At 36.8% G+C, this 15,595-nt stretch overlaps 1 protein-coding gene across 2 annotated transcripts; it reads right to left on the bottom strand.

The window, feature by feature from the left end:
• Positions 1 to 2,255: 2,255 nt before the first annotated feature.
• adm2a (adrenomedullin 2a) lies at positions 2,256 to 15,211 on the bottom strand. Of its 2 annotated transcripts, none has more exons than XM_051688975.1 (3): positions 15,124 to 15,211; positions 14,447 to 14,697; positions 2,256 to 4,503 (listed from the first exon to the last, which is right to left on the bottom strand). In XM_051688975.1, exons 2-3 carry the CDS (start codon positions 14,542 to 14,544, stop codon positions 4,080 to 4,082), a joined length of 522 nt encoding a protein of 173 aa, XP_051544935.1. In that variant the 5' UTR covers positions 14,545 to 14,697; positions 15,124 to 15,211; the 3' UTR covers positions 2,256 to 4,079. The 2 variants fall into 2 exon arrangements, with proteins under 2 accessions (XP_051544935.1, XP_051544934.1); XM_051688974.1 differs by having other exon boundaries at positions 14,447 to 14,692; positions 15,124 to 15,207.
• Positions 15,212 to 15,595: the final 384 nt, after the last annotated feature.

The following is a 15,595-nucleotide window of genomic DNA, read 5'->3' as shown; positions in this document are numbered from 1 at the left end:
AGTCAAATATTTTTGTATAATTAATTTCCTACATAGCTGTGCTAGTTTCATGTCTCTTGTATCACCCCACTTTCTCTTCTCACATAATAAAATAATTTACATTTAAAACAATAGTTATTACTTAAATATGAAATAAACCCCTGGGGTGTGATACAAAAACTTTCTTTGCGATATTGACCTATTTTTAAGGTATATGTAGTCTAAGACGTCTGCTGTCCATTTAGAGTCACAAACAACTCATGTTTAAATTTAAAAGAGGACAACACATCAAATTTATTCTCACTACTATGTAGTGCTTTATTTCACAGAGAAAAAAGGACATTGTATGTGAGTGACAGATAACTAATCTTATTGTTTTCTAAAAATACTCTTCTTTAACACCCAAAGAGTATCTCTGTACGTGATAAATAATATTTTTTGGTGACATAGATACACAAATGCATAAATACATTAATTTAAATATAATCACTAATAATAGTATTCACAGTGTACATGATACTGACTGTGTCCACCAAACTACTACTCACTTTAAAATACATTCACACAGATCCTTTTAAAATTCATTAAATAAAACTCTCACAGTCACGTCAGTCTTAAGTTCAAGTGACAAACGCAAAACATGCTCCTTCTATAAAGTGCTTTGTGTAACAACACAACTGACCTTTAGTATCTGCTAAAGCATTGGATTATGGGATATGCTCTGATGTTCATACACACACACAAACAGTATTGTCCTCATGTACACCGATTCATAATGTTCAGTGTGTATTCCTTCACTAAGAAAGACAGTCTGTGACCAGCAGTCAACAACATTAGTGTGAAAAATAATGCAGTGTGCTTTTCTTAATGAACCAAGTAGAGCTTTGAAGGGGGACAAAGATCACAAAAATAAGCTGCCATGATACGCAGAACATGGGGGCAGCACGCTGTTTCAAGAAAAACACATACGTACAAATAATGATCAGGGCCAGATTCTGACATAGTATTTATGTTACAACCCATGTCACCAGGATGTTAACAACAACTTATCCAAAAAATAAATAAATAGATAGTTAAATAGAAAAAACAGGAATGTGATCAATATGTAAGTCAACAAGAGTCACGTGAGACCAAAGGCTCTCCCTGTGCATGTACACACTCAGATTAACCAGGCTCTCAGCAGTTTAAAAGCCTTTTAATGATCAGTCACGAGACATGAATCAGATCGATTACAGCAGAGAGAATGGTTTGGATATATAGAGAGCCTTTGAGCAGATTAGCTGTAAAAGCACCAGCGATTATTCCAAGTTCCTATGACCGTCCATCATTATTAGAATCAGACATGATAAGGAGAGAGACTTTTACAATGAAGTCCATCAAATCCATCACAATTGAAAATCAAGCTCATTCAAAGATAAATACTTGCATTGGCAGTGAAATGAACTGATAAGGAATAAATCATCATTGAAGTACAGTATAGTGTGAATGCACAGAATAGTATCAAGTAAAATCAGGTTTTTTGGTAGATTCTCTGCCTTTTGGAACAATTCGGGAAGGAGTTTTTTGGAATAAGAGATGACGTTCCAAACATGTATAACATTGTTTCTTCTGTGAAACACAAAAGAAGGTGTTAGACAGAATGTTAGAGACTTAGTTTTTGGGTGAATTAACCCTTTAATGTTGTCTGTGTAAGTTGTACTATAACATACAGCACATAAATGGAACCTTAATGCATGCTGAGAGGTTCTTGACCTGGATACTAACTTAAGACCACCAGAAGGTGAATATTTGATGTTTAAATCGGATTACTTATGCTATTTTAATCCGCAGACATGCAAAGCATAGAGTACTTTGATGTCTCAATGCATTCCCTGACATTCATAAACCCCAGAACAGCCAGGGAAAGTTTCTGAAAGTTGTGAATTGGTCACCCTCGGCTGGTTTTCAGGCTATTCTTCCAATGCCTGTTGGGTATTTTTGGTTTGTGTTCCCACCCACGGATTCAGACATGATTATTATAACAAAAGAGAATTCTTAAAATACATGACACGCATAGAGGATGTTTTTGGAAGGCCGTGTCGGTGAAAGACTTTTGGCTCGCTATGTCCTCAAATTTTGGTATAACAGGAGTCTTTAATTAGAGTAACAGGAATGAGCATATGAATTTACTTCCAGCAATATTCTGGGTTCAATACAAGTTAAGGTCAATCGAAAGCATTTGTGGCATAATGTTGATTACCACAAACATTTATTTCGACTTGTCCCTTCTTTTCTTAAAAAAAAAAAAAGTAGCAAAAATCATTATAAAAGCATTTACATTAATTATTTGAGCTGTAAAATTGTTTAAATTAACGTTTTTGCGACAGACTACTGTTCTAGGGTTTATGGCGTTTAAGTTGTAAAATTGGATATAACTTTACATATATTTTTTACGTCACATTGTTTGTGAATATTCTTTTGAAAGTGAGTATTTTAACGTTTACGGATTGTTCCCATTTTCTTCCATTGTAAGTGCCTCGCTGAAACCCACATTTTTTTTAAAGAAAAGGAGGGACAAGTCGAGATACATTTTTGTGGCAATCAACATAAAAATGCAGTCGATTGAGCTTAACTTGGAAAACTCCTTTAAATGACCCACACAAAAACATGCCAGTCAGTGGGTGTTGGGGATACTTTTTTTTTCATACTAGGCAATTTCTAACAAAATTATGCAATTTAGTACGAACATTTTAATATATATTATCAATGTGGGTTCCTTTCTTTTCTGATTATGGTCAAGTGTTGAATAGAAATGGTGAAAATGGTTTTTAAAACAGGCCTTTAGCTAGTTTTGGGTCTGTTATGGAGCTGTAACCTAGGTTATGGTTATTTAAGGGTGTGTTATAACCATAATTAAGAAAACATTTAGAAAAAGTTTGCTTCTGTATATGAAATGTGGCAAAGCCCAGCAGGACTCTGTAAGAGTGGAAACTGAGATCTAGGGGATTATAACTTAGTCTTTAGATGGCCATCGTTGTTATGACCTTAGAATTTATGAATCACATGTATAATATTTCAGACACGACTATAAGGTGTATGGAAAAGGAACAATGTGTTAATCCGGATTCAGTGTAGGGTGCTAGTGTAATGCTATGCAATCTCATCCAAGTGACCAATGTGTTTGGAAAATCATCTAATTTTTCAAAGACAATTCCCCATTGTTTACAAAATCCCCCCTATGATGTAAACTCAAGGTTTAAGTAACTAGTTAAGTTAGAAGCTATGTTGTCGTCAACTGCCTGAGGGCATATGGGGCCGTTCACACCAAATGCGTTTTGTGTGATTCTGCGCTGTTTTTCAGTTTTTTTCCATGTTAACCTCTTTGACCATTGCGCTGTGTCTCGCTCAGGAGCACCTTGTTTTTTAGATGTTGTGCCAAGTTAAAAACAACTTTAACTTTTAAAAACATGTCTTGAGGTACTTGCATTTTGTTCTGTTTATTGTGCTGCATCTAGCTTTTTTTAGTGCTAGAACGCGTTCGGTGTGAACGGCTCCCTAAGTCCCATATCACTAATCACTGTCGGATTTATTCTCTGAATTTTTAGCCTTCGTGTTGGAGACTTGAGGTTAGAGGTTCAGTCTTAAAGTCTTTTGGAATACACGGGCTTGACAGAAATCCAATCGCATTCCTTGAAATCCAAATTAAAGGCTTAGACAGTTTGATCACTGGTGTAGAAGTTAACAGCCTTAGATGAGATGGAGTGCAATTCGGCATCACCCAGATTAATCTTCTTTTTTTTTTTTTTTCTGAAGAATGGGACTTAAACATCACCTTAACAAGATGACAATATCAAAATACCGACTCAAGAACCAAAAAAGGGGATACCGATGGCCAAAGTCTATTTAGAGTCAGCAAATCTAAGAGTTTGTCATTGAGTAACAGATTTCCGTTCTGTCCAAAAAGGCACAGTATACGCTCCAGAAAACAAAGGCAGAGAGAATAGAGTCCTACAGCAGTATCTTATTCAGAGCTACTTGCAGTAAAATTGACAAAAAACAAGACAAATACGTGTAACGCTGTTTTGTTTGGTTCTTAGTTTAGGCCGAATACTCTCCAAAACTCATCCGTAGCTGTGCGGACTGCGAGGGTTAATGGGGGAGGAGTCTTCACGTCCACTTTGGCCAACCAGCTGGTATAGGCGGTGACTGAGGTTTTGAACCTGACAGGTACCAAGGACACATCCGACGCGCATCAGCTGGGCATTATGATGGTTATGATGACCTCGCGAGTGTACATGGCGACGACTTCTTGATCCTATTTGCTTTGGGCCTCCACCCACTTCGGTGGACTCTCCTCCCATTGCCTGGGTGATGTGGAGTGGGCTTCCTGTTGGGTTCATTGAAGGTGGTGATTTGGATAGGATGGCCCTCCACAGAATTTTGCGGTCGATGGATACGCCATGGTCAGTGTTTGATTGCTCTGTAACGTCTAAAGAGATGGTACTTCTTTCTCTCAGCTGATGGAGTCTGGTCATGAAGTCCAACCTGCAATAAGAAAGAGGTGGGACTTAGTTTCAACTCAGAAAATATTGCACTTACATGAGAATCTCAAGTTTGAGTTGGAAGTTTTGTGTTATGTTATGACTTTCTGGAATACTTGATTATGATTGGTCAATCGTGGCAAAATATTTTTGTATGACGACTGCTAAACTTTATAATTGACTGTTGACCCAGGCAATGGATGTCCTACATTGCTCTGCTAGTTTAAAATATGTCCCAAGAGACTCAGAATTTTTTTTTTCTTTTCACATAATAAAATAATTTCAACTCAAATCAAGGTTTCATGCTCATTTATTTATTCCGCATGTAGTCAATTGGAATGATGTAGCCAGTCAGCGGGTCTTTCTCGCACGACAAACCCGACAGGATAATATAAGACTTGCGCTCCATGTTGGGATCGGCTGACTGTACATTATCCCTTACATACTGTATTGTGTTGGTGGAAGTATGTTGGTTGGAAGTGTAAAGTCTAAAATCATAAAAACAATGCCTCAGTGCATGGTGAAATTAGGTATATGCAACTATTTATTACACAGAATTGGCATGATCCATCATTTTGCATCATTTATTGCAGATACTAAATGTGCAGTTTGGTCAACTGTACAAATATTTTTGCAGCCATATTTCTGAGCAAGCCCACTGCTCGGCAATGGAAAGATTTCTTGGGACGGAGCGTACGGCAAACACACTTGATTTACTCTATTTTTGTAATGGTCAGGGTAGAGCCATCTGCTCTCTGTTTAATGAACAGACTGGGCACTCAGAATTGAATCACCCCTGGTTTTTGCACTGTGTTTGTATAGGGCACTAATTCAGGTCTTGCTTTTAGAATAAGCAAGCACCAGTTAATAGCGTGCCAGGTGCTTGCTAAGATGACGGCAATTTAAATCCTCCTGATTCATAACGGGGTTCATAATGATGTGTTTTATAAAGTTGCTATGAATACAAGACATATGCTACAAAGTGAATTATACAGACCACTGTGAAATTTAAAATTACATGCATTTTTGTTCTTCAATTTCTAGTTCTAGATAGAAATACAAAAGGACTGTCAGTCCCTAACATTCCCTACAGTCCCTTTGTATTTCACAAAAGAGAGAAAGCCACACAGGTTTGGAAAAACATGAGGGTGAGAAAATAATGACAGAACTTTCATTTTTGGGTGAACTATCCTTTTAAGCAAGTGTTTCTAAAAATAAATCCTGTTATAATGTGTTGAATTAAAGGGATATTTCACCCAAAAATGAAAATTCTCTCATTAAATACTCACCCTCATGTCATCCCAGATGTGTATGACTTTCTTTCTTTTGCTGAACACAAAGATTTTTATATAAAAAAATATATATTTTAAAAAATCAGCTCTGTAGGTCCTCACAATGCAAGTGAATGTGTACCAACATTTTGAAGCTCCTAAAATCACATAAAAGTAACGCTCAGTGGTTAAATCCATGTCTTCCATATTATAGGTGTAGGTGAGTAACAGGTCAAAATGTAAGTCCTTTTTTACTATAAATCTCCGCTTTCACATTCTTCTTTTGTTTTTGCTGATTTGCTTTCTCCGTGCATATCACCAGCCACCTACTGGGCAGGGAGGAGAATTTATGGTAAAAACCATAAATATTAAATATTGATCTGCTTCTCACCCACACTTATCATATTTCTTCTGAAGATATAGATTTAACCACTGGAGTCATATGGATTACTTTTATGTGATTTTTGGAGCTTCAAAATTTTGGTACCCATTCACTTGCATTGTGAGGACCTACAGAGCTGAAATATTCTTCTAAAAATCTTTGTTTGTGTTCAGGGGCCGGTTGCACCAGCTATACGTACATTACAGCTTAGCCTAGTTGTGGCGTAAATGGGCACTAAGTCACAATTTACGCACTACTAAATATTTGAGCATTGCACCATTAAATTTAGGTAGAACGTAATGCTACGTATAAACAAAATATTTACAGAAGACTCCGATCAGGAGTAACGGATGGAATTAAAAGGCAGACTCACTTAATGACATCAATGAGCTCATGTTTTGCATGACAGGCTCCAATCCTTTCGACATACAGTATATGATGATGTTGCATGACACTCGTTTCCATTTACGGGAGAAAACATTATGTAAAAAACGTACCTCTTCAGCATGAAACTGATCTAACGGTGCACTTTCCTGTGACTCTGCCCGGTGTCAAGTTTCAGCATATACGAAATAGATATTAAAATTAATAAATGTAAATTTGTACAGCCTGTTGTATTAGTATTTATTTATTTACTGTCCCTTATTCATTTTAGATACAGTTACTGAATATTGTAATTTACATAAGCTAAATATATAATTAATGAAATCTTGTTTTATTATGTATCGTATTTCAGTGGGGATATCATTTATTACAGCTGACAGTTACAAGCAAACAAGGTCTGAATAAGATCAAACTGATTTTCAACACTTCTGTGTACAAATTTGAAGGCTGCTTATTGGATCAATCAAGGTCAAAGTCATATTATGGGACTATGCATCACTTTACGTAGAGCTTATGAACTACTAGTTAAGTGTTGCCTTAAGAACAGATGGTGCAATCAAATTAAGCACTGACTTAGTTACAAACTAACTAGTAGTTACTAAGCCCTTAGTGTGAACTTTACATCTCAACTTAAGTGAGACTTTATGCACACCTGGTGCAACCCTACCCAGGAGAAGAAATAAAGTCATACACATAGCTTGAGGGTGAGTTAATGATGAGAGAATTTTCATTTTTGGGTCAACTATCCCTTTAACTTCAGAGGGTTGCAACTTTTAATTACAATTCAATTAGCATGTCTGTTTATTATATTACAAATTATAAATCTCACCATGCAACATTTGCCCAGTAGACCTTGATGAAATGTAAAAGTACATGCATTGATGTCCTTCCATTTCCAAACGATTCTAAAAGCTTGGTTAAGCATAACTATAAAAGAGCAATCCAGTTTATACATAAACTCTAAAGCTGAAATTTGAGAAATGACAGGGTGCACTGTTGGGTTGAACCATATAACCATCTATTCTCACTGTAACATGCTAAACTTAGAAGAAAAAAGAAAAAAAGAAAGCTTGTTAAGTAATGGTGACTATGCCAGACATGTTACACATGCAAGTTCTAATGCCATATCTCTTACATTTGGCACAAACTTTTAAACAAAGTGAATTCATTAGAGTAACATGTCCACATATCTGAGAATTAAATCTATTAGCAATTAGACATGATAAAGGCTAAGCATTCGTCCCAAGAGCATTGGTTTCTCTTTGACGTTGATCCAGAAGAACTATGCTTTAGATACTTAAGAAGAGATAATCACCTCATTTACTTCATCTATCTTTGGCCTTTCACCTCTTCTAAGGCTCCTACTAAGTAGCAGGAATTGGGCATTCCAAATTGGGGAGAAAAGGGGATACAATTTTGTTTTTTGTTTTTTTTTAAAGAAGAAAAAGTTTATGATGATTTCTTAAAGAAATATTGTCTCTTCCCTTTCCAACCTGTCTGGATGGTAAATGCAGAATAATTGTTGTAAATGCTGATAATATGCTGTTGCAACAACTAAAGTTTCTAGAACTATCCTGTTTATCCATCCTATTGTGATCCATCTGTTATACTGTGTTGAATTAACACATTTTACATTTAATTGTGTCCGTTCAATTATAAATCTCAGCAAACAACATTTGCCCGACAGACTACAATGAAATGTGATCTGTGGTTCTGGATATTTCTACTTTGTGCATATAGTGTTCAGCCAAGAAAATGAGCACCTGTGCCTTGAAATTCAATCCGTCTTGGGAAAAGGGTAACAATCAAGCTTTGCAGAAACTCCATTTGCAATGCCTCAAAAAAAGATAAGGCCCCCCCATAAACAAGAGGAACAGCCAAGTCTTTTCTTGAAAAGTGTCTTACAGGTGAAACTATTTATTCTGTTGTCATTTACTCACCTTCATGTTGTTTCAAACTGTGTGACATTCTTTTATGAAACACAAAAAGAAGATATTAGGCAGAATTTAAGGGACTGACAGCCTCAGTCACCATTCACTTTCAATATATGGAAAAAACATGCATTGAAAGCGAATGATGACTGAGGCTGTCAGTCCCTTAAATTCTGCCAAAGATCTCCTTTTAAGCTCCACTGAAGAAAGAAATTCATACAGGTGGAATAACATAAGGATAAGTAAATGTTGACAGAATTTTCATGTTTGGGTGAACTATCCTTTTAAGGCTCAATCAAAAAAGCGCAATCAACCTGATTCCTTTCATTTGAAAGCGCTTTGATAGTTGCATGCTCTGACGTAAAAGCTTGCACTCTGTAGAGGTGGACTTTGTGTCTGAAGGATTTAATCTTTTGTAATGCAACATGTCTCATGTTCATTGACACCTTTGGCTGCTGACCTCGTCTGGTTTGGTATTGGAAGACTGCCACGAAAACCCTGTGATGCCTTGTGGGAACAATTTATTTTGTGGGAAAACAAGGAGAATTGATATTTCATTTAGATTTTTTTCCGTGATCCTCCGCTTAGAGAGGCAGGTCAAATATGTTTCAAACCGGTATTGTTTGCTTTTGGTATAAGGCTGGGATTTTTGCACCTCTATGAAATTGGACATGTTTGTAAATTGCTCACCAGCTGGTTATATTTACAGTATAGATGGATAGAGGGTGAGTAATTATTGTACCTTGTGGTCTTTGATGGGAAATGTGACCATAAGCCACCGAACCAGTGACCTTCTCCAGTTACAAGATGTTTTGAAATGTTTTGTTTCACTAATACCAGTTTCCATCTCTGTAAAATGGCACATAGTGGAAATGTTATGCTCCGAAACAAAGCTCAGACACTCAGATGCTCAATATTTGGACTTTTCATATTTTAACAAGGAGCTGAACCTTCTAATGGACACTGTTTGGAAGGACATAGTTATAATGTGCTAAATTTGCCACAAAAATAGCTCTTTGGCTGAAATTTATTCAGTTGTGGATAGTGGTACCACGTGTTTGAAATGAGTTTTCTTTACTTAAAATAACTATGTAATCTCAATCAGCTAGAAAGAACCTAGTTGAATTGAGTAAACCCAACAAAATTAGACATGTCAATGTCACTCATATAAATCTCTTTGTTTTCTTCATGTACAAACTAGTGAAAGTGAATGTTAGCATGCTAAATACATGCTGGTTGGAAACACTACAGAGTGTAGTTTAGTTATTATGTTATGGTTAGCACAGCAATTGCTCAACGAAGTGAGCAATCAGTTTTATGTGCGACATCTACCTGTCCTGATTTTTAGCTCAAGCTTCACTCTTTACCTGGTAACCACCAAAACTCCAAAATAACAAAACATTTAACACTAACAAGTATACCCCTTTATATTCATCTTGCACAAAAACACTTAATTTTAACATTTACTCTCCCTATCGAGTCCCAAGCAAAGCATGCTGTGATATGGAAATACCTGCCCAATTTCATTAATGCTACATTAACACCACAAAAAGTATTCATGCAGTCCCAACTCAAATGGATTAAGTAAACTTCCACTTTACAAATTTAAAGTGACAGAACGCAATGAAATCAAGTTGTGACAAAATGCTCTAGAATTGTGTTGCTTAGTTCATTTAGTAAATTGAACAAGCAGCAAAAATCCTTTTTTTTTTTTTTTTTTTTTTTGGTATTCTCAATACAGTAAACTGTGCCGTTGTTGTTAGGATGGAGAACTTAAATGGTGATTTTGCTTAGCATGAGTTGACCAAGGATGTATTTGTTTATCCATACTAGATTAGTTCATTTAATCGGCCAAGCCATGTAATGCTCCAAGCCATATTAAAACAACAAATCTGATATGCATATTTGTCTTATGATGCACATCCTATCATTCATTGGGGTCTCTTTTTGGTTATTGACTGGAGAAACAGCACAAAAATGTTGAGTGCACACATAAACAGTGAAAAAGTGAAAGTGCATTCTGAGTGTGTGTTTAACTACAAGCATGTGAAAGGTTCATATTGTTTACTAGGGGCTTTTAAAGTCATTCTTCCTCTGTTTGTTTGTTTTTAGACTTCTTACGGCTTCTGTACTGAGTGGAAACAAACTCAGTGAGGATGAGGAGGAAGGAATTTAGGTCTTAGTTAGTAATCCACAACGGAATTCTGCCTAACGGATGAGTTTTCCCTCAGCTCTTGCCACTAGCTATAATGACCAAGCAGCATGGTGTACAATGGTAATGTTTATGTTGTAAAGGGAGGATCATGTAACCCAAGTCCATGACCAGCCCAGATTCCCACTGAGTGAGAACCAACAGGTTTCCCCTCAGCTATGCTCATTATCTAGTTTAATATCACAACAAAACAGAATCTTATATCACTGACAATGAAAAAAGAAAATTACATTGGCTGATGTGCCACAAAATAGACTGTAACCTTGATTTTTAGACATTGTTTTGAAATTGTTAATATTGGCAGCATCTGGGGGGCCTGGATAGCTCAGCGAGTATTGACGCTGACTACCATCCCTGCAGGTGCGAGTTCAAATCCAGGGTGTGCTGAGCGACTCCAGGCAGGTCTCCTAAGCAACCAAATTGGCCCGGTTGCTAGGGAGGGTAGAGTCACATGGGGTAACCTCCTCGTGGTCACTATGATGTGGTTCTCACTCTTGACGGGGTGCATGGTGAGTTGTGCGAGGATGCCATGGAGAATAGCGTGGGCCTCCACACACGCTACGTCTCCAAGGTAATGCGCTCAACAAGCCACGAGATAAGATACGCAAACTGACGGTCTCAGACGCGGAGGCAACTGAGATTCGTCCTCCGACACCTGGATTGAGGCGAGTTACTACGCCACCAGGAGGACTTAAGAGCGCATTGGGAATTGGGCATTCCAAATTGGGGAGAAAAACAAATATTGGCAGCAGCTACAACCGAATGATTTTAGAAAATTATAAGGAAGTGCAGGTCTTTCGATTTCAAATAAACAGTCCCATTTTATCATGGAAAGACATTAATAGACTACCAAAAGTTTGGACACTTGACTGTATTTATGTTTGTCATGATATTAAAAACCTTTTAAGCTTATGCTTAAATGTAAAAAGATGAGATGTCCAAACCTTCGACTGATATTGTATATTGTGTCTATCACTGTAATTGGTGTTATAAGTCACCGCAGTGTTGAGCCATATGGCGATGGTTTCAGTCATCGCACACCACAGAGGGGCGATCCAGTTTGCTGCTGTTGTTTTAAATTTACATTTGACTTGTCGCTTGGCCTCAAAATATTTTCACACAAACTAAACCTCAAGATATTATGTAAGGAAGAAAACTGGGCTATGTAGAAAAAGCTATTTTCAGAGACCTATGATCATGTTTATAGCATCTGAATGGGCCTCAAATGGTAATCATGAAACCTCATGTTCACATGAATCAGACAACATGTCAGGACAAATTATAAAAAAATTCCTTGGTGATATTGCAAAGGTTTCTGTGCATTCTTTGTAACTGTGTCGTTATCGAATAAACAAAACACTAAGAAGTCCATGTAAAGAATGCAGAGTGCTACATCTATGAGACAAACTAGGGCATTATAGAGCGACAAAGAAAGAAATATGTAACAACAAGTGGTTGAAGAGAGAGGGAGAAAGGTCAAAGACAGAAAACAAGATGCTCTGCAACCTGCATAGGCTGTTTTTACCATGAGACCTGGCAACCCTGCCTCCACACCCCAAATACTCAGAGACTACAGATTGAACTGGACAAGCAGCATGCAGTATGCATTCATACAAGTTAACTGTTGGTGTGTAGCATTTTCAAAAACTTCACATTGTTGCCATATTGCATTTCAAAGGCACCAGGCATAATAACAGTAAACTGGCTGACACCTCAGTATTTTACACTGTATAACTGAAGTCTTGACTTGTCATTTGTCTGTGCCTCAAAATTGGTCTAATGGCCTCACTAAATATCTCAATGAACAGTAGAAAAACATTATCTGAAATGGCCTTCATAGAGCACAATTATACCGTATATACTGTAGGTCAATGACAGATAAATTCTCATTACACGCCAGTTTGGTTTGCTATCAGGTGTGGGCTTGTTTGGTGGGCGGAAAAATGTCACAAGATGCGAAAGAAAAGTTCTGGGAAAATATTTTCCACTGTATCTAACTGTGGACAATCGTACTAAGTACTGCAGTAGACTGCAAAATGTTCTATTGTAACTTTTCTACAACCACAAAATTGTGGTTGTAGAAAAGTTACAATAGAACAATGTGAATTTTGGGTGAACTGTTCCTTTAAAAATGCATGTAGTCAGTTGTTTACTATTGTTATTTTGTTCCTCAGGCTGACATTGTGCAGAGAAATAAGATGGCCTGAAATGAGCAGTTTAGAATAGTGCAAGTGAATTTAAGGATATGACCTCAACAGTTTTAGATTGCTGTTACAAGAATAACTATACCCCCTTATCCCATTTCAGAGAATTGCTGCCAATCAAATGTGCATGGGCAAAAGTGACATATTATCACTTAAAAACAACTCTGGTGTTATACTGAATATCAGTTTGGTATCTAAATCTGGTCTGAAACCCGCTTGCACTTTCTATGCAATAGTAGGGAGAAAGACAAAAGAAAAGAAAAATCATCAATCCATTTAACACCAAATAACAATTAAAAGCCCATTTTGAATAGAGACATCTATTGAGAGGGGTTTTGCCCAAATTAACTCTCTGTCAGAGAGTTGGAGAATACTTTCATAATCACATGAGTCACAAAGTCTTTGGGATGTGACTAATGCCTCGTTTTGCCAGTTCAGTATGGCGCTAGCTTACTTTTGGTAAAACTTTCATTAATAACATAAACAAACACTATTGCGATATATATAGTGTTTGTTTGCTTGACGACTTTTATTAGTTACAAACATAAGTTACTGTATAGTTGATGAACATTTAAATAGCGACAAATGTCATGAAACTTTGATTCATTTATTTTCATATATATTTATATCTGAATGTACAACAGCTACTGATATGGTAAGCATGGCAAAATATTTGTTAATGAATTAATAATAAAAGTTTACTATAAAGTGCTATTTGTAAACGTTTCAGTTCTGAATATTGATGCGTGCGTTTATTGTGTCACGTCTACCATCCTAACAGACCTTGTTTACTGCAACTACAATCTCGTCCGACACAACACTCACTTTTTGTATAATAAACTCCCTTTGCCTATTATACATTTTCCTTGTGCCAATCTACTTCGAAAGGGTGCGCAAAAGTTTCCAAAATTCAGCAAGGTTTGTCTTTCAACAGGTGAGCGAGGACGGTGATGTGGCAGTGAGAACCAAACATTTCCATTCAATCTAGAAAAACAAGAAAAAGTTAAAGAAGCGTCTTAAAGAGTCACGAAGCTGATTGTTACCTGGTTCCCTGCGGGACGTTCGAGACCTACAGTACTGTAAAATGTTTAATTTTTCATTAACGGTTCATTTGAATCCTTCCATCTTGATTCGATTCCGATTCTCCATCTCTCTACTCGATTCCAAATTAGATAAAATGTGATTCGATTCTGATTCTTTTGATATAGTATAATATATTGAGTATATTTCAGTTATAATGTCCATTTTGCCTACATATAAATATAATTTCTCTCTCAGCTGATGTTGTATATTATACTGGGAACATCCCAACTTAGTAGCCTACATTATGAAAATATCAATGTTAAAAGTTAACAGTAGTGCAAAACTATGTAGTTCAGCTGGTATTTATTTATAAGAGATAGCCTAATCAGCACAACCAAAAATTAAGTAAACTTTTAAGGATCGATAGATATCGGAATCGTTCAAATGAAGATCGTGATTAATCGGAAAATCGATATTTTAAACGGCATTAAATGACGCGCCCCCCAGTGTTTTGAGGCATTTAAAAAGGCGGATTCTTACCTGTTCTTCTTCCCCAGCGGGCTACTCACAGGTAGAGCCAGCAGTTGTGAGAAGAGCAGGCTGATGCAATACACAGTAAGCGGGAAAATCGTTCTCATCGTGGGCGAATAATGCTCTCACACTCCCCTGGACAGGAGGGGGCTTGCAGTGCACCTGGACGATATTCAATTTCCAGCTAATGGAACTTCCAGAGATGGTCCAAAATCCGCGCACTCAAGAGTGCTGGTGTCTGAACTCTTTCCAAAGCTTTCCTTAACGGAGAAGGGGAGGAATACAATGCAAATAAATATGATTGCTCTTATTTGCTGTGCATCAGAAACGTGGCTAGATGATGCCCTTTAACTACAGAAGTTCACAAGCAATCCACTGATACATGGCTTTAATAGGCTACAATGATATGCTTATACTATATTATTCCTCTGGCTAGACTTGCATGGATTAACGTGGTGCACAAAGTAGTTCAGACCAGTTGCCAACTAATTACAGTTGCCCCCTTTCCTTTCCTTTTTTTTATTTTTTTTATTTTTTTTATTATTATAATTATTATTATTTTTATTCCTGTTAAAAACATTTAATATCCCCTCCTATCTTATTTTATTAGCTTAAATGTTTTTTCTATGTGCATTATATGTTATATTATCTATTATATTATATAGGCTATACTGTATTTTACTCACCTTTATCTCAGGTGGTTTTAGCGCCACGCGTAAAATTGCCTTGAGAATTTTCCCACGGGTGCGCACGCGCTCGCCAAGTTCAAGTTCTAGTGGAGTTTGAGGTTCAGCTGACATTGGAGCGTTTAAATATGGACTGGGCGGGCCTACAGCGCGATTCCAAAGGTGTGCCAAAACCTTACACCGTGAGTGCATCACGCTGGATCTACTGTGAGTCACTGTGGTAAATGCAAACTGAAGATTGGAATCAAATGCACACTTATTACTTACTGTTTGTGGCCAATAAACTGTTGACATTGAACGACAATTGACCTTGAATTTAAATCATTTACTTTCAAGTTATTGCCCAATTATGAATAACTTGCTTGATATTATACTTTTATAAAACTATAGTCTATTAAATGATAGCATAAATAGGTTAATGTATACTTTTTGTCTTTATGAGATAAGATATATGGTCTATATAGCTTTGCAT

The sequence above is a fragment of the Myxocyprinus asiaticus genome, chromosome 45 (assembly GCF_019703515.2).
Source record: "Myxocyprinus asiaticus isolate MX2 ecotype Aquarium Trade chromosome 45, UBuf_Myxa_2, whole genome shotgun sequence".
NCBI lineage: Eukaryota > Metazoa > Chordata > Actinopteri > Cypriniformes > Catostomidae > Myxocyprinus > Myxocyprinus asiaticus.
This window is presented reverse-complemented; position numbering and strand designations above follow the sequence as displayed.

Coding starts and splice junctions, on each gene's coding strand:
- adm2a (XM_051688975.1), bottom strand. CDS start 14,544: ATGAGAACGATTTTCCCGCTTACTGTGTATTGCATCAGCCTGCTCTTC. Junction 4,504..14,446: donor CCGCTGGGGAAGAAGAACAG/GTAAGAATCCGC, acceptor TTCTTATTGCAG/GTTGGACTTCATGACCAGAC.